The 18,540-nt window shown below is 35.9% G+C and overlaps 1 protein-coding gene across 1 annotated transcript; it reads left to right on the top strand.

The window, feature by feature from the left end:
• Positions 1 to 10,654: 10,654 nt before the first annotated feature.
• On the top strand, positions 10,655 to 17,857 carry LOC127127048 (CAAX prenyl protease 1 homolog). Its single transcript, XM_051056130.1, has 14 exons — positions 10,655 to 10,819; positions 11,777 to 11,924; positions 12,079 to 12,163; positions 12,247 to 12,342; positions 13,076 to 13,141; positions 13,310 to 13,408; positions 13,608 to 13,721; positions 14,798 to 14,908; positions 15,044 to 15,106; positions 15,783 to 15,875; positions 16,179 to 16,292; positions 17,088 to 17,159; positions 17,365 to 17,430; positions 17,511 to 17,857. The coding sequence occupies exons 1-14, from the start codon at positions 10,789 to 10,791 to the stop codon at positions 17,622 to 17,624; spliced, it is 1,272 nt and encodes a 423-aa protein (XP_050912087.1). The 5' UTR covers positions 10,655 to 10,788; the 3' UTR covers positions 17,625 to 17,857.
• The last annotated feature ends 683 nt before the right edge of the window (positions 17,858 to 18,540 follow it).

Consider the following 18,540-nt stretch of genomic DNA (forward strand, 5'->3'; position numbering starts at 1 on the left):
GTGGGCCCATAGGATAGGAGAACTCACTAAGATTATTATCTTACCTTAATATCATTGTTGTTTTTTAGGTGTTATTTGCAGGTTATATGTAAGAGAAGTTGTTTGTTGATGTTTCAAAGGATTCTGATCATTGTGATCTTCTATTGTGGATTGTGTGCAATAAAGATGTTGCACATAGATCTTAGTGTTTATTTAGCCACTATTATATGTCATGTGCCATACTTTGTATTTTATTTTATGGACATGTATATAATGATGTCGTCAGGCACTTGTGTTGTATCAGTACCAAATTAGTATCTCGTATAATGTATTTTCTAGATGTATATTATACGGGGTGTTACAAGTGGTATCAGAGCAGGTCGATTCCCGACCTAGACTTGAAATATCATAAGTAAATCCATTCATGCCTCACATGTGTGTTTCTTAATGTCACATTATGTAGGATTGGGCCTGATCAACCTAATTCTATGTGTGTGGTAGATAGGATCATGGTTGAGCGACCACGAGGACTCTGGAGGTTGTGTAGAGCTTGTGCTTCAAGGGTGGGCTCAAGCCAAGAAGTAGAAAGTAAGGAGAACCAGTTAGCTTAGTTGAAGTCTTAGTAGGAGTTGTTATTATGGTAATATGGAATTGAAGGGTAGTGTATGGTTCAAACCATCCTGTAGTGCTAAAGGAGTCGGGAAGTGGAAAAATTCTATTAGATAAATTTGTCAGAGTTTTGATAAATATGTGAATCTTCTAGTAGAACAAGATTAATCCACTAGTATGAATAAGTATTGTAAGTAATTTCATACAGTGAAGCAGAAAGGATGGTTGTGTTGCACATATTGTTGTACCCCAAAATTTACCCTCTTATTTTCAACCTTAATTGGATCATGTCTCTTTATCATACCTTTTATGCATATCATTGGTTGTATGGTTATTGGATCAAAGTGTCTTGTTCTATTGGCTTATCTCAAGCAAGAAAGAAGAAAGACAAGTATTCAAGTCAATGATGAGGGGATGTCCTCAATTTCTTGGGTTACTCAAGCCACAAGGTTTCCATATGACTCAAGAAGTTTCAACATGTTCATTATATCCTCAAATGGTTGAGATTGACAAGGGATTTGAAGATGGTCATCATTCTCCTATCATTTGGATGTCAACTAGGGTTTTGGTTAAAGTCAGTTTGTGACTGACTTTTTGAGAAAAACTTGTTCCCATGGTCCTATATATGTCTCAAAGCAATCAAGTGTGAAATATTAGCCATTGAATTTAATCATAAGAAGTTCAATTGATCAAGAGGGAAGAAGAATTGACCGGGTAGAACAAAAGTCAATTGTGCCACCAAAAAGTCAACTCTTGATTTTTTAAGGTCAAACTTGGGTCTCATAAGTCAAATATGGCCAATGGTTAATATTTATCCAATTAGAATCATAAGAAACAAGAAAATCAAGAGTTTTATCAAAATTGCCAAATTTGGGAATTAAGGTTTTATGGAAACTTACTATTTTTGGCAAGTTTGGTGTTAATAATCACCTGTCTTCTTGGCCAAGTTTCCCTATGACCTAGGTTTCAAATCAAATTATCCTTAACATGAAATTTTTTCTCCTTTCTCCTAGATTTAAGGAGATACCAAGTTTGTAGAATTTGGAGCATCATGGTTCAAGTTATGACCATTGGAAGATAGGTGTTTCAAAGTCATTAAATGTCCAACACTTAGAAAATTTTCTAAGTGTTTCAAGTCAGGATTTTCAAGCAAGGTCATGGAAATTTTAAGGAGTGTTAGAGGTTTCATTTCAATTTGCTTTCAACATGAAAAATGTTTCTTGATCCTCCCTCTTTCCATTGGTATCAAGTTTATGAGTTTTGGTTGAGCACACATCAAGTTGCATCCGTGCCAAGTGGGTTGCATGGCCATGTTTAAGCTTAAGATGAAAGCATGTATTAACCAAGTTTTACACATTTTTCTCCAAATGACCAAGCATGTTGCATTTCCATCACATGCACCACCTTTTTTTCTTTCCCTAAATGACCAAAACCAAGCAATTTCATGCATAACTTTGTTCCCATGCATTTGGAAAAAAGGAGAAACGTTCAAGTGTGCAAACTTCCTGATCTTGCTCTCCCTCACGAGATAGAATTCTCATGCTTTCTCCACCTCATTTATCTTGGCCAAAACGCACCAAGCATGCCTTTAAAACAACATAAAATGCAAATTATGACCTCACTCTCATTTTGCACTCTACTTCCAATCATGGCCCTCAACGGAGTTTTTTCACCTTGTACGACACTGCACCTTATTACATACCCTTTATATAAGTCCCTCATGACCTGATTTCACACACACGTGCCATTGAGGATAGAGAATTCGGATCTGCATTATTGGAGATTGCAAGCATTTTCCTCCATTTGAAGTTCTTCCCTCTTCATTTCTCTTGCCCCCTTACTCTCATTTGAAGGCCACAAAGCATTGTTGGTGGGGTTTCTGAAGCTCAAACCAGCACAAGAGGCAGTGGACCTTCTCCACTAGGTAAGTTTCTCCTCTCTTCATCTCCTTAGTCTCCTTAATATGATGGTTCTGCTTGAATGTTTGAATGTTGGATGTTTGAGTTGCTAAAACTTTTTGAAAACAATGTATTTTGCTTGACTTTCATGCTAACTTCATCCATGATTAATCCATCCTTTTGAGATTTGCTTGACATGGTTGTGTTCTACTCTATGAGATCTACATTTTTGCTTTTGGTTTCGTTTAATTTCATGGACTATGAATGAAGTTATGCATGTGTGAAGTTGTTGTTTAGGATTGCATGAGATTAGGGTTTTATTCATTTTTGAGTTTTGGACCGAGGTTGAAGATGATGTGTGGAGCATTTTTATTGGCTGGCGTTTATTTTTGTCGTTTCTGACTTAAGTGGGTGTGACCGGTTGACACCGATCACATGATTATTTTGTTTCATTTAAAATGTCACGCCCCTTTTTATTCTGATTAATTGGAATTGAGTCTTGGGCTTTATACCTTCGGTTTTCCCACCCCCTGCTTTGGACCCATCTGCGTGTTTCACTTGGTTTTAGTTCATGTCCCATTTTGCTCCTGCACCCCCATTTTCCATTTAGCTTCATTTTATTTCTTTTATTTTTCTATTCTAATTTTATTTTTCTATTTCTAATACTCCTAAAATTCTCCAAAAATTCATGATTATATTTTAGCATGTTATTTAATTTTATTTATTTTTAATTTTATTTATTTTTAATTTTATTTTTCTTATTTTTTTAATATTTTATTTTAATTCTATCATAAAATGTGTTTAGCTTGACCTAGTTTTTGATTTAGGGTTTGGTTCTTGATGATTCCTGTTGATTTTTAATCCTTTTTTTTGTACACACTTAGGCACATGTATGTAGGACATTTGGGTTTTATTTTTGTGATTTGATCATTCATTTTAGTGCATGTTTGAATTCATTTTTAATGCTTGACTTGTATGATCAATGTTGGATTGTAATGATTGATGATTGATGCCATGTTGAACTTGTTCTTGAGCTAATCTTTTGGGAATTTTTAGAAACCTATATGCTTAGTTTTGAGTGTGCATTTTAGGACTTTTGATGTCAAATTGATGCATGTCTATTGTGTTTTTATGAGCCTTGATTGCATGCTTATTTGTTGAGATACTTGTGGACTATTGTTGATTGCTTAAGTGGCTTCTTGACCACACTCGTACGCATATGTTAGGACAATTATGAGTTGATGACTTCTTGTTGTATTGTTAATTTTTCACTTATTTTTGGATCCTCCTAAATATTTCTTTGAGTGATATAATGCATGTCTATTTGATTGGATTTTGCTTGCTTTACTTGTTTGTTTAGGGAATGCACTTGTGCAACCATTTAGGGTTTGTTGTCCTCTCTTGTTCTTGATTGAGATACCATGAGGTAGATCCCCTTTACTCATTTTTATAGGTAATTCCATGCCTTTTGTTTTTTATTACAATTGAGTTTTACTCATGATGTTTGTTTTCCCACTTTGTGACCTTTCCTTGAGCATATCTTGTGTTATTGCTTTCTAATGCTTGAGTGATCTATATGATTAATATAGTTGTCATTTGCTTATGACTTATGGATTTTGATACCTAATTTCCATGTTCCATCCTTACTTTTGCTTAACATGATGTTTGTTTCCATTTAGAGGCATGCTTAGGTTTCACCATGTTCATCTTTTGCTTCCCTATTTGAATGTGGTTTGGTATGATACTTTGGTAATGATTATAAGTCTCTCATGTGTGAATTGGCGCCCTTGTGTAGGGTTTAAGAGGAGGCGCCAATTCAATTGGAGACTCCTCCTAAAATGCAATTTTTTTTGGTAAATGGTATACGTGATAGATAAATTTGATATAGGACCACTTGATATTAATAAAATTTTCCGTTTACACAAAGAAACCTAATGGTGATGACCAGGATCACCTAACTGACCTCTGGTCCCACATCCTCTAGCTACCCTAACCCGTGGCCCTAACCCACGCTGACGATTCGGTACCGGTGTTTGAGCATCTGAGGGCCAGGAGCGTCACTACCAATTACAGGAGAAGGTCTGTTGAGGTAGTCAGACAAGTCGGTATAGTCTTCAGTATGCATCGATGGTGTACCGCCGTAGTTGAGCTCATGACCCATGCTAGAGAAGTTGGGATATGGTTGACTCATTGATAGGTGACCGGGACGGTTGAAGGGAGATATGGGTGTGAACGATGCGTCGAGGAAAGGTTGGAAAGGTTGTTGGGGTGTTTGGTAGAGATAGGGTTGTTGGATGTTTTGGTTTTGTGAGGTTTGGGCTTCTTGGCTACGGTAGGAGGAAGGGTGGTTGGTGTTGAATGATCGTTGGGTGTTCTGGCTTAGGCGACTTTGGTAGGGTGATGAGGTGGGTGCGAAACGATGTTGAGTCTCAGGTTGATGGTCAATTTGTTGGTGGTGGTATGGGGTATGCTCTTGGTGTTGGGGTTGGGTGTATGGAATGTTTTGGTTGTATGTTTGTGTGTTGGTTGAACAGAACATTTGACGGATATGAGGTTGTGTGTATCCGGTCTGGCACTGTTGTTAGGGGTTTGATGTTGAGGTGCCAGGTGTGTAAGTCATCTGACGTGGGTCATACAAGTACATATCCTCGGCGATGAACTGAAAACCAACCGATCTGTACCAAGCCATATAAGTACGACTTGGTTTTTCTTCAGTTGGCATGATTGCGTCAGTTAACACATGGTCATGACAGTGCTTCCATTTGCGACACTCTGATCTTACGAAGCTTTGCCATGGATTGAAGTTCCATTGGTCGTTAACTTTGCGCAGATGCCATTCTCCTAGGCTAGCTGGGGGATCTGGGATATTTTGGAGCATACCGAACTGCAGCTTCACACGATCACTATTGTGCATCTCCACAGTTGTGAACCGTATTATCGGTGTGCATGCAGTCCATACAACCGCGTCTTCAGCGTTGACTTGATGGTCATGATCCAAATTAAGGTATGGACGCCAAATAAACTGAAATGTAAAAGAAGATTGGATTATAGTCAAGGTAGAAGAAGTTAACAAAATATAATGAAATAATTAAGTTATTTTCCTTACGTGTGTCGGTTGAAGGTGATCCAATAGGTTGCGATACTGAGTAATACAGTGTCTTGGACATCTGTTGTAACTCATACCACGTGCAGACCATATACACCAAAAAGTTAAAAAATATTAGTTAGAGGTAATAATCTTTAAAGAAGTAAGTAAAGATATAACAATTTAAACAACTTACTTTTGTGCATACGGAAATGTGAAAGGGTTGTTATTGACGGGTGCTAGAGACGGTAGTCTTGACCAACCCCATGCTTGTAGCAAAACAACACATTCAGAAAATGTAGATGTGTCTTTGTGTGAGTTTTTGCACAAGGAGCTATAGAGATAGGCTAGACAAGCAGATCCCCAACTGTAACTTTCTATTCTATCTACATGTCTAAGTAGAGGTAAATACATAATATGCATGCTAGAACCACTACCTTCGGGAAATAAAAACGAGCTAATTAACAACATAATGTAACACCTAGTTTTTATTATTCGAGCGTCTTCGGTAGAATGCTCATCTAAGTATAAACTATTATAGTATGACTTAAGGCGTGAGAGTAGTATACCTTGACCTCTTGTGTTATCATCTAACAAATCAGTCTCTAAGAGATCCATGCAAATTGAATTTGCATAGTTGGTTTTACCATTAACAGCCTTACCTTCAATGGGTAGTCCCAAAAGCATGTAGACGTCTTCTAACGTCACGGCACACTTACCGGTTGTGGAAGAAGTGTTGATGGAGTGGATGTATTTATAGGCAAATGGATGGGAGCATGAAAAGTTGTGCTTGCATGGTGTCTCCAATTGAATTGGAGACCATGTACAACCTTTAAGAGGGGTCGCCATTCAAATTGGTGCCTCCATAGGGACATGCATGCAAGACCTAGGTATGATTGCTTGGTTTCGAGGTCTGAATGCATGCTTTGACAAGGTGTCTCCACTTGAATTGGCGCCCATGTGCAAGGAATGAGTGGGGGCGCCAATTCATTTGGAGTGTGTGTCTGCATGTCTGACACGTGGCTGTCCTCTCTCTTGCATGCTGAACATGTCACTTCTTAGTAGCTTGCATGGTTGACACATCATTTCGGAGTAGCTTGCACGTGCGACACGTCATTTCGGAGTAGCTTGCATGTGCGGCACGTCACTTCGAACTAGCTAGCATGTGAGACACTTCACTCCTCTATTTAAGTGTCTTACTATCAACATCCAAGACACTTCACTCACATTCATCTGCAGTAAGAAAATAGTTTTCATCTACACAATGTCATCTTCATCATTATACAGTGTCAACGTTCACTACAACGGTGAAACATACGAGTCTGAGCTATATGGTTTTTGTTTTCGAAACACCGATACCATTAGACTCACGATCAAGAGAAATGCAACCTTCTTGCATTTGAAAAAAAGAATACAATCCTGTATAGGATCGGGTATTGTGTCAAAGATCATATATCAAAATCCAATATTTTTTGAGAATAGTCAATGCAAGTATTTCCCCCTTAAGGTACGAGACGATGAAGATGTTGAATACATGTTTGTTAGTCATGAACATTCAGGCTGCAACTATATTGAGTTGTACATTACTCTTCAACCATGTATACCATCTCAACAGTCTCAACTAACCAGTCAGGATGAATCTGGTGAAGATGATCCACAATGGTTAGATGACGTCAACCCAGAAGCAGAAGCAGAAGTGGACGTCGTTGATGAAGAAGAAGAGGAGACCGAGATACAGGTTGATCACATGCTGAACAACAACGATAAAGATGATGATCAACCACAACCAATACCTCCTAGTCATGTCTATAATCCGCCTTAACATATGACAAATATGGATCTTCACGACGATGAAACATCCAACAATGTTTTCTATAATCCGTATCCGAGATCAGAAGGCGAATTAAAGGTGGGAGACATGTTTCGTACCAAAGAAGAATGTGTTCTGGCTATCAAAAAATTCCACATGAACAACTCTGCTGATTTTACAGTGAAACACACTGACTCTAGAAGGTATGTTATCGAATGTCGTAACATGCTTTGTAAGTTTCGTTTGGCTGCGTCTTACAAGAAGAAAAATGACTCTTGGGAGATCGCTTCAAAAGACCCACCTCAAAGTTGCATTGCAACTAACGTTGAACAAGATCACCGTAAACTAAACGCAACGTTGATATGTTAAGACATTCTGCTGTTGGTTAATAAATACCCATCAATGAAGGTGAGTATAATTATATCCCATATCAAATCAACATATAATTATACTCCATCTTACAAGAAAGCCTGGATTGCGAGGACAAAGGTTGTTGAACAAGTTTTCGGCAACTGGAAGGATTCATACAAGGAATTGCCACGGTTTTTATGGGCACTAAAAATATATGTCCCAAGAACTGTGGCAATTATGGAGATATTGCCAGCGATGATGCGAGACGGAACCTGTGCTACAAGTAATAGAATCTTTCACCGTCTCTTTTGGGCATTTGACCTGTGCATAAAAGGTTTCACATTCTGCAAACCTATTATTCAAATTGATGGCACCTGGTTATACGACAAATACAAGAGTACTTTGCTCTTGGCGGTTGCACAAAACGGCAACAACAATGTCTTTCCCATTGCCTTTGCTCTTGTTGAAGGTGAAACGGCTGGTGGATGAGGTTTCTTTCTACGACATCTTAGAACGCACGTGGCTCCGCAAGCCAATCTCTGTTTGATTTCTGATAGACATGCTGCCATTGAGAGTGCCTACAACAACCATGACAACGGATGACATGATCCTCCTTCTATCCATGTCTATTGCATCAGACACATTGCACAAAACTTCATGCGTGCTATAAAAGATAAGAATCTTCGCAAGAAGGTGGTGAATGTTGGGTATACTCTAACTCAACCGTCATTTCAATATTATCGTGATGAAATTAGACTGTCTAATGAAGACGCAGAGAGATGGCTAAATAACATACTAGTAGAGCAGTGGATAAGGGCATTTGACAGAGGTTATCGATGGGACCACATGACAACAAACCTTGTGGAATGCATGAACGAGGTATTCAAAGGAATTCGAAATCTGCCGATAACCGCCTTGGTAAGATCGACCTATTATAGGTTGGCTTCTATGTTTGCAACCAGAGGTGAAAGATAGAGTGCGGTGTTAATGTTCAGGCAAGTATTCAGTGAGTGTTGCATGAAGGTCATGAAAGAGGAGAGCATCAAAGCTAGTACACACGCTGTAACAGTCTTTGACCGTCATAGGCAAAATTTCAGCATCCAGGAAACAATGGATCACAACGAGGGGAGACCAAATTTAACCTACGCTGTTAGACTAAACAAAAGTTGGTGCGATTGTGGAAAATTCTAGGCCTTCCACATACCTTGCTCCCATGTCATTGCAGCATGCGCTTATACTCGTTAAGATGCTTATAACCATTTATCTGATGTGTACAAGGCCGACACCGTCATGAATGTATATAATCAAAGCTTCTCGGTACTACCAATGGAGGATTACTGGCCTCCATATGAAGGTGATATTGTTTGGCACAATGACGAGATGCGTAGAAAGAAAAAAGGAAGGCCAAACAACACACGTATCGGAACAGAGATGGATTCCACAGATAAAATGATAAGATTATGTAGTATCTGTCGTCAACCAGGACACAACAAGAACAACTGTCCCAATCGAGGAACATCATCTAGGTCTTAAGCTTTTTGTAACATTGTATTTCTGTAACCTTCAATCATTATATATCATTAAGTTTTTGCTACAATGAGGTTCACAACAAACATCAGTACAAAATAAGTTATCTGAAAACAGAAATATTTCTAACTGATTACAATAATCAAATTGATGTCGTCTCGACCGAACATCATTTTTCTAACATCCTTATCAGTCTTCATTCGCACCCAACCAAAGATACTGTCAAGTCTCTCAATACTTCTAATTTTTCCCTTCTGGTATTTTCCCATCTAACCAACGAACCAGCTCCCGCTTCAGTTGATCGAACGTAGTGATGTTCCAGAACAACATCAGCATCTGAGGTTCGTCTCTCGCATAAATCACCTTACCGTATCGGCGACGAACACCAAACATGATTGCCAAATGATTGTATGAGATGTGGAATATATACTCACACAACACATCTATTTATAACACAAAAATTGCATTTCAGGAGGAGTCTCCAATTGAATTGGCGCCTCCTCTTAAACCTACACAGGGGCGCCAATTGGATTGGCTAGGGCACCTGCCCTAGCCAATTCAATTGGCGCCTCCATTCAATTTTTAAGAGGAGTCTCCAATTCAATTGGCGACTCCTCTTAAAAATGGGGTAGTTTGAGATTTTTTTTGAAACTAGGGGTATTTTGAGAATTTCTTTGAAAAAGTGAGTTATTTTCGTAAAAATTTCAAAATAATAAACCCTTTTAAAAAATACAGTCCCGAAAGAAAATAATAACGCATTTTTAATCAAATCGTTTTTTTCAATTAGTTTATTGGACCCTAGGTCCATAGGTATTTGTCCTTTTGTTTGTATTGATTTTTTTATATAAAAATATTTTTTTTTATATTATAAGATTAAATTTAAAATATTATTATTATTATAAGTTTTGTTGTATTTGTAAATTTTTCTTTTTGTTAATGTCTTAACTAATATTTTGAGAATAACAGTGAAAACTTAGATATAATTTTTATTAGTTTTTAGTGAAAATATTAAAATATATAGTTTTTATGTTTTTAATGAAAATATTAAATGTACTTAAACATTATTTAGGAGTAAAAATAAAAGAAAATTAGATATATACTATAATCATATATACTAAAAAAATTGTATATAAGCCTTCTCTTAATTTAAAAATATGTTGTAGCAAACTTTTTGTTGGTTATTTTGCACATTTTTCTATGATTATTTATAATTGGAGCTGCCTTTTGGTTGTTATGGAATTAGTGTATCTATGGATTGTAATGTCTTGTGGTTTTAGGTTTGTTGATGATTTTCCTTTTTTGTAATTTCACATATTTGGTTAATATGGATTTTTAATATGCTGTATTCTTTTGGTTTTTAAAAAATAAAATAAAAAATGTATATTTTCTATTTTTATACTCTACTATTTTGAATTAAAAAAAAAGTTATTTGCTTTTATATATAAGTGATTTCTCTGACTAAAATTTGCGATTTTCTCATTCTCGGTTTCTTAATAGCTAAGCTGAGTACATTACCGACTCTGTCAGCCATGGCGTTTCCCTACATGGAAGCTGTTGTCGGTGAGCACCTTCGTTTCATGCTTTCTTTTCTCTTTTTCAATCAGGATCATGTTATTGCCAATCAAGTTTCTCTCTTTCTTCGAAATAAACTTTTTCAATAATTTAGGGTTTAGGGTTTATAGCTAGCTTCTGAATTCTGAGTTCGTCGTCAAATTTAGCCCCTTTTGTTTGATATTTGAATTGAAAATGGTGTGCCTCTTTTAGGTTGAAACTAATACGCATTTCTGTTTTTGTTATTGTATGATTGGAGTTTTATTTGAAAATGGAAATTCTTTGGTTTCCCACCGTTAATACAATGTTGTCTTATTTCAGTTTTGTACCATGTTTTGTCTTTTCTTGTTGCTAGTTAAGTATAGGTTGAAATGAATAACCTAGAGTTGGATAGGGTTTTAAATTGCAATTACAATTGTGATCAGTGTAGTCAAGTTCGGGTGTTGGATCAAACGATCTTACGTGTTGAAGTTGCCTTTTAGTGCTACAATTGGAGAAAAACTTTTTCCTGCATTGTGGTCAAGATCGAGTGCTGGGTCTTAAGATCTACCGATCTTACATGCCGAAGTTGCCTTTTATATGATTATATTTGACGATATTGATATGTGAATACATAATATCTTAAATGATTAGACTTGGTAGTTAGATTTATGTTTTTTGAACTGCTTATTTTGAACAAAGTCTTTTGAACTTGTTAAATTATGGAAGGATGGTTATGTGTTATTAATTAAATTGGTTGAATTCTGTCATTTATAGGTTATTTTGTTCGTGCATTATAATTTTCATTTTCATGTTTTTGCGTGTGATATATATGTCAAATTGCCGTTTTGCCCTTCGGTAAGATCTTAATGCCGTGCTACAATCCTAGTTTTACGATATTTCACAGGCCGATTCTACTTAAGATCTAGTGCTTGACTACCTTGATTGTGATTGTGAAGCTGATATGATATGCTGTTTCATTTTCAGGGTTTATGGTATTTATGTACATTTTTGAAACTTACTTGGATTTGCGACAACACTCGGCACACAAACTTCCTTCTCTTCCTAAGTCTTTAGAAGGAGTAATCAGCCAAGAGAAGTTTGAGAAATCTAGAGCCTATAGTCTTGATAAGAGGTTTGTTCTTTGTCGCATATGATTTTTTTTCATTGGGTGATGGTAACATGGTGTAATCTTAAAGTTTCTTATAGGATTTTTTCAGAATTGCATATTTCTGTTGCTGTTTTTTTCATTAGAATTTTTACACATTGCCATTTCTGTATTTTTGCAGCCGCTTTCATTTTGTTCACTCGTTTGTGACAATTGTGACAGACTCTACGATTTTGTACTTTAAAGTATTACCATGGCTTTGGAAGGTGAGGATTTAGTGCAGTGTTTATGAAGTATGAACTCATATGTTTTCAATTTAAAATTGCTGTTGGATGTCTATTGATTGCAGAAATCAGGAGATTTTGTGACACTTGCTGGTCTCAATGCAGAAAATGAAATACTTCACACCCTTGGCTTTTTAGCTGGTTTGATGATCTGGTCGCAGGTACATTTTTGACATTTCTTATTGTTTTGTTTGAGGCTGAAGTGACTTTGGGTTTGTTGAGATCTATGTTATTGGGCTACATTTCGAAATCAAATTCCGGACATGAGGTTGGTGTTGAGATTTTAAATCGACTAGAGATATAGTTGAACTAGTCCTTATAGAGCTTGAGCAGTTCTCTCCCCTTAACTTTGCTTTTGGGGTTCAGTTAGTGTTTAACACAAATTCTAAGATGATATCAAAGCCTACTTTAAATTTGTTATTTGACCACCCACTTTTTTCCACGCTCCAGATGTCTAGGTATGAATTAGTACTATGTTGAGATCTCTGATATTGGACCACCACTTCTATCCATGCTCCTAATATCTAATCTTAGGCGTGAGCTGGTGTCTTTCGATCCCACATTGGCTTATAGTTTAAGAAATTGTTATAAAACATGAGCAATTTGACCCCTTGAGTTAGCTTAGCTTTTAGGCCTAACTCATATTGTAAACTGGTCTATCATGTGTAATGGAGATTACCAGTTTTAGTACATGTTCAGCTTCACCAGGACTATTTGGGTGCTCTGTAATCCAATATTCCTCTATTTGATATTCTCTGGTTTTACTAAATTTTGGTTTTGGAGGATCAGTGGTATATAGTAGTTTTCTGGTGCTTGTGATAACTGTCCATTGGAAATCATTATATCAATCTTTATTTCAATGAAATTTATTGTGCTCTTCTACATTTTGTGCAGACAACTGATTTGCCCTTTTCTCTGTACAAAACTTTTGTGATTGAGGCCCGTCATGGTTTTAATAAGGTTCACATCTTTCTTTCAAATCTACCGTCTATCTATGATCTCATTTACCTTTCTAGTTCACTACATTTGACTTGATTTGATATCTCATTTTTCCTGATATTGATAAGTTTATCTGTTCTAAAATTCATATTTGTTTGCTACCTTACATTTTTATCATCTTTCCTACAGCAAACACCATGGTTATTCTTCAGGGACATGATAAAAGGCATTTTTCTTTCCATAATAATTGGCCCTCCTATTGTGGCTGCAATCATTGTAATAGTACAGGTAAAATACCACGCATATGAAAGTAACTGTCTCCTACTTGAAAACCGAGCTTTAACTAATTTACCTTGTCTGTCTTAGCTCTTCTTATTTACAGTTACTTTTGGTTGTGATATTTAATACTTTTGTGTGTTGTTCTTCACTTTATTAGCCACCCTGGAATCTTCGTATTCTCTTTTAACGCTCGTTTGAATTTTTGCAGAAAGGAGGTCCATACTTGGCCATCTATCTCTGGGCATTTATGTTTGGTCTTTCTCTTGTGATGCTGACTATTTATCCAATTCTAATTGCTCCACTCTTCAATAAGTTCACTCCTGTGAGAATTGTTGAACTTTCAATTTTATTGACAAAAATGATATATAGTATTGCATTTTCTTTATTTGTTTATATTATGATTTATGGTTTATGACATTAAACTCTCATCGATAAGTTACACTCAACCCTCCTTGATTGAATAATTACTCACACACACCACCTTAGAATGGACATTAGAAGTACTTGGTCATTTGAGTGAAATGTCTAATTTAGCCCATTATAAAAAACATACACCAAACACTGTCACTCTCATCTGTTGCAAAAGGTTTCCGTTTGCTTTAGGTGGAGTTTGTGTTGGCTGATAGAGGTGGTGTACCAATTTTGGATTGATGGATTGATTGTGTAAGCACAATTATCTATAGTCTTGACTCATGAGATTGGATTGGAGGATATGGGGAGCTTATTGTTTTGAATTGTGAGATTAGGAATGACACTTTTTAGGAGTTTGAGAACTATGGCACACTTGGCTTGTAGTAAGGGACCTAGTTCAATTTGAAGGATTTTTTTAATATACATAAAGAGTCAAGAACAAACAGTAACCCTTTGGCTTGATGGCTTGCAATTCACAGCATTGGCAAAGATCAGTGATCTGCTGGGGTTGGTTAGAGTGACCTTCTGGGTAGATGATGTGGGTCTGATTCATCTAACATCGGGGACAATGTTTTTTTATGTTGGGAATTTCTGTGCTGTAGATTGTTGCACGAGATGTTTAAGCAACAGAGAGGGTGGGAATTTGGGATAGCGGGTCAGGGAGGTTCTGGGAGATGCTGAGGTGCAACAGTGGCAGGTCCAGGAGGCAGAAATGGCTGTGGGGGAGGAGTTAGAGTTTGACCTGGATAAGGAAGAGGTTGTCTAGGGCAAAGGCACAAAAGTCTTCTACTCTATTGTTTTTTAAAACCGAAAAAATACGAAACAAAAGTCACATGTTTGTATATGTAATTTTTGAAATTAACAGAGTTGATTGTATTTTATGAAACAAGGAGGGTGTAACTGCAATGAGTAAACACCTCAGGGACATCAATGCATCTTTTGGTTTAATTTCATATCTATTCCCTCATATGGTTTTCTGGTAACCAGCTTCCAGATGGTCCACTCAGGGAGAAAATTGAGAAACTTGCTTCCTCCCTCAAGTTTCCATTAAAGAAGTTGTTTGTTGTTGATGGATCCACAAGATCAAGTCACAGCAATGTAAGGAATAAATTCAAATCCAATAGTTGCACTTAATGATGATGCATATTTATATTTTATTCTAAAATACACTCTCACTCATATATAACTTCAATGTTCATTCTTTGCTTCTCTATTTCTATAAATACTCTGCAGGCCTATATGTATGGATTCTTCAAGAACAAGAGGATTGTGCTTTATGACACATTAGTTCAACAGGTTAGGAAATACTAACTATAGGAAGTTGTTTCATCTTTCAGACTATTATATTGTTCAGAGTTTTAGAAGAGTAGTGGTTCTTTGTAAATGTTGTATTATCCTTCTACCAAATCGTGTTAAATGAATACATATATTTTATCACTCCAATTGTGAAAGCTAGGCAACATTGGTTTGAAACATTCTTTACTCAATTCCTAACTGGATGTCTGTACTCCTAAATGAATGAATATTGCATTATATGTGAAATACATATGATACTGTCATGCCTATTGTTTTCTGATGTATTATGTATTGATTCTTATATGCACGATGCTTCTCTTTTAATCTATAAGAATGGAGCAATCAAAGTATGAAGAAAGGGGAAAAGCTAATAAATATATGTGGTTGTTTTCCAGGAAATTATTGTGGTTCCATCTTTTCGTTATTGTCTCTTTATTTACTGAGTCACAGCATGCTTTTGATCAAGAGCACATATTCTTATGCACATGTCCTTTAAAAGTTTTCGGATTTTTTTAGGACAGAAAATTAACTATCATAAATTTTCAGTTTATTTCAACTTTCAGTAGCATTACAATATTTATAAGTAGTTTATTGTCCATATCAAATCTTCTATGCAAGAGTTTTGTCTATTTTTTTAGATACAATTGATCTTTACATTATAAATGCTGTTATGCAGTGCAAAAACGATGAGGAGATTGTTGCTGTTATTGCCCATGAGCTTGGACACTGGAAGCTCAACCATACTGTGTTCACCTTCATTGCCATGCAGGTTTGTATAATAGCATTCATGAATTGGAAATGAATACTTAATGATTTACCATTAGCCGTGATAAATAAATTGTGTTGTTCACTTTGTGCTACTAACTGTAAACAATTTATATGGCAAGGCCAAGTTGTGCTATGAACTTATAAATTCAATGCATGCCACCCTCTCTCGCTCTAATTTTTCCATCATGTCAAGAAGAGTTAATGTTTAAAGGGAAGGGCATTGCAATATTTGGTTACGAGATAATGTTCAATTATTTAATCTATTGATGTTTGTGTCACATATTTTTCTTAAAATCTGATGTAGATTCTTACACTCTTGCAATTTGGAGGATACACAATAGTGCGGAATTCAACTGATCTGTTCCAAAGTTTTGGGTTTGATTCACAGCCAGTTCTCATTGGACTCATCCTATTCCAGGTGCTTTTTAACATCATGGTTTACCATCTACATATGAAAGGAAAAAATGTTTTCCTGATTTCTATTTCAATAAACATCTTACTATACCATATGATTGAGACACACGGTCAAATTTGTGTGCTAACATTCCGGTCATGTTTTTTTTTTCCTTTTGGCATAATTTAGTTAATGTTTTAAGCATTCAAATTTTAATGCCGCAAAGAGTATGCTGGTTAAGTAGATGCAATTTTTTTTTGCCTGCTCTCCTTCATTCTACTATGAAATTCAATCTAGACTTTGTGGCTTAAACGTAATGGTTATATTTTTTAGGGAGTTTCTCAATGCACCTCCTAAAACACAGGTTTACTGGAAGGATTCTTCCGGTAGTGTATTTTAAATAGTATGATGGTTGTATTTTTTTATGGCCTTGAATGGTCCTAGTGTTGTATCACACTAGATTAAAGACTTGAATAGAACCATTGTACTTGTAATCCTCAGCTTACTTGACAAGTTGTATATTTTGGGCTCCCCGTAAAAATATGGAATCTCCATTAAAGAACAGCAAGTGCAAATGCTGAATGTGTTGCAGTCCTTTTTTTTAATAGATAGTATTCCAGTCTTCATATAAATCCTTGCTATTGCACTCATATGGCATTGACTGATTCTAGAGCATCACAACTATAAATCCTTGCTATTGGGTATCCGTAATATTAGTACACAGTTTCATGAAGAATGCCAGTATTCCTTTAATTTCATTCATTCATGGGATTTTATATTTCAAAAGCATTAAAAGCCTCCTCCCTTACTTATTTGCAGCATACGGTAATCCCACTCCAGCAATTAGTTAGCTTTGGTATGAACCTTGTGAGCAGATCATTCGAATTTCAGGTTACAATTCTTTTCTTTCTTCTCCTTTTCTATCTTTGATGGGGTGAAGATGGATGTGCTAAAAATGACAATCAAGTTTTCATGTCATTCAATCCAATTACATTGCCCTTTTTTATTTCAACCAAAGCCAAGCATGGACTTGAGTCTCATGCAATCTCATTTTCCTTCTCCATTTGACTTTGTTTATTTGTATCATCCAATGCAGGCTGATGCCTTTGCTAAAAAGCTTGGATATTCATCTTCATTGCGAGCTGGTCTTGTGAGACTACAGGTAACATTTCAAAATCTGCGGTTTGCCTCATTTTCTTGGTTTAGTGCTGTAATAACATTATTTACTGTGCTGTGTTTTAGGAGGAGAATCTGTCAGCTATGAATACAGATCCATGGTACTCCGCTTATCACTATTCTCATCCTCCCCTTGTTGAAAGATTGGCTGCACTTGACATACCAGATAAGTCAGACTAGTGCAAACAAAAACTATAGATGAAGAAGAGTAGCCAAAATTCATTGTATGTTTTTATGCAACTTGCAATGATTTGAATGCTGTAATATGACATTTGTGTTTAGTTGCTTGTTTTGCACACACCCAGTTAAGCCTCGCCGGTTTATAAGTTAATACAATACAATATGTAGCGACGTTATCATATGAGTAGTACTATATTGTATAAGGCTTATCTTTATAAGGCTTATCTTTTAAATCCTCTAACTACACATTAAAACCACAAATCGCTTTACTCTTGGGATGTGTGGTTAGCCTTGATTGGGTTTTTGAATTTGATATAAAAACTTTTCAATTACAACACTGCAAACATTTGTTTGTTTTAAGCGATAACTGAAACTATTTCACTGTCGCCCCCTCCCCTCATTTTGGCACTTTAGCAGCTCAAGTGAGATTTAGCTTTGATTTTACTTTAACAGATAATGTATAAAAACTTTAACAGATAATGTATAAAAAGTTGGTGAAAGTATAGTAAGATAAAATTTAGAATAGTAAATGTTTAATTTGGAAATAAAGAATAGAAAATTTATAATAGTAAATGTTTACTTTCTGAATACACAATTAAAATGTTATTTATGAGGAAAATATATTGCAATCAACGTTTTGAAAATCTAGTATCAAAAGCGTAAAATTTTGTAGTGCGAATTTTTAATGAACATTATGATACAAAAATTGCAAGAATGATATATAATCAAACGGTTAGTTGGAATCGTTTAATTATTTTGGCTATCATAATTTCTTCAGGTAGGACCTATAAATAAGGTGTTATATTTTGTTATATAGTAGTATTTTAGTGTGGTGGTGGTGATCTTTGGACATTTCTAAAAGCAGATACTTTCATATCGTAATAAAAAATGTTTTAAAATCTAAAGTCACTATAAA

Source organism: Lathyrus oleraceus, chromosome 3 (genome assembly GCF_024323335.1).
Source record: "Lathyrus oleraceus cultivar Zhongwan6 chromosome 3, CAAS_Psat_ZW6_1.0, whole genome shotgun sequence".
NCBI lineage: Eukaryota > Viridiplantae > Streptophyta > Magnoliopsida > Fabales > Fabaceae > Lathyrus > Lathyrus oleraceus.

Coding starts and splice junctions, on each gene's coding strand:
- LOC127127048 (XM_051056130.1), top strand. CDS start 10,789: ATGGCGTTTCCCTACATGGAAGCTGTTGTCG. Junction 11,925..12,078: donor GCCTATAGTCTTGATAAGAG/GTTTGTTCTTTG, acceptor GTATTTTTGCAG/CCGCTTTCATTTTGTTCACT. Junction 13,722..14,797: donor TCTTCAATAAGTTCACTCCT/GTGAGAATTGTT, acceptor TCTGGTAACCAG/CTTCCAGATGGTCCACTCAG.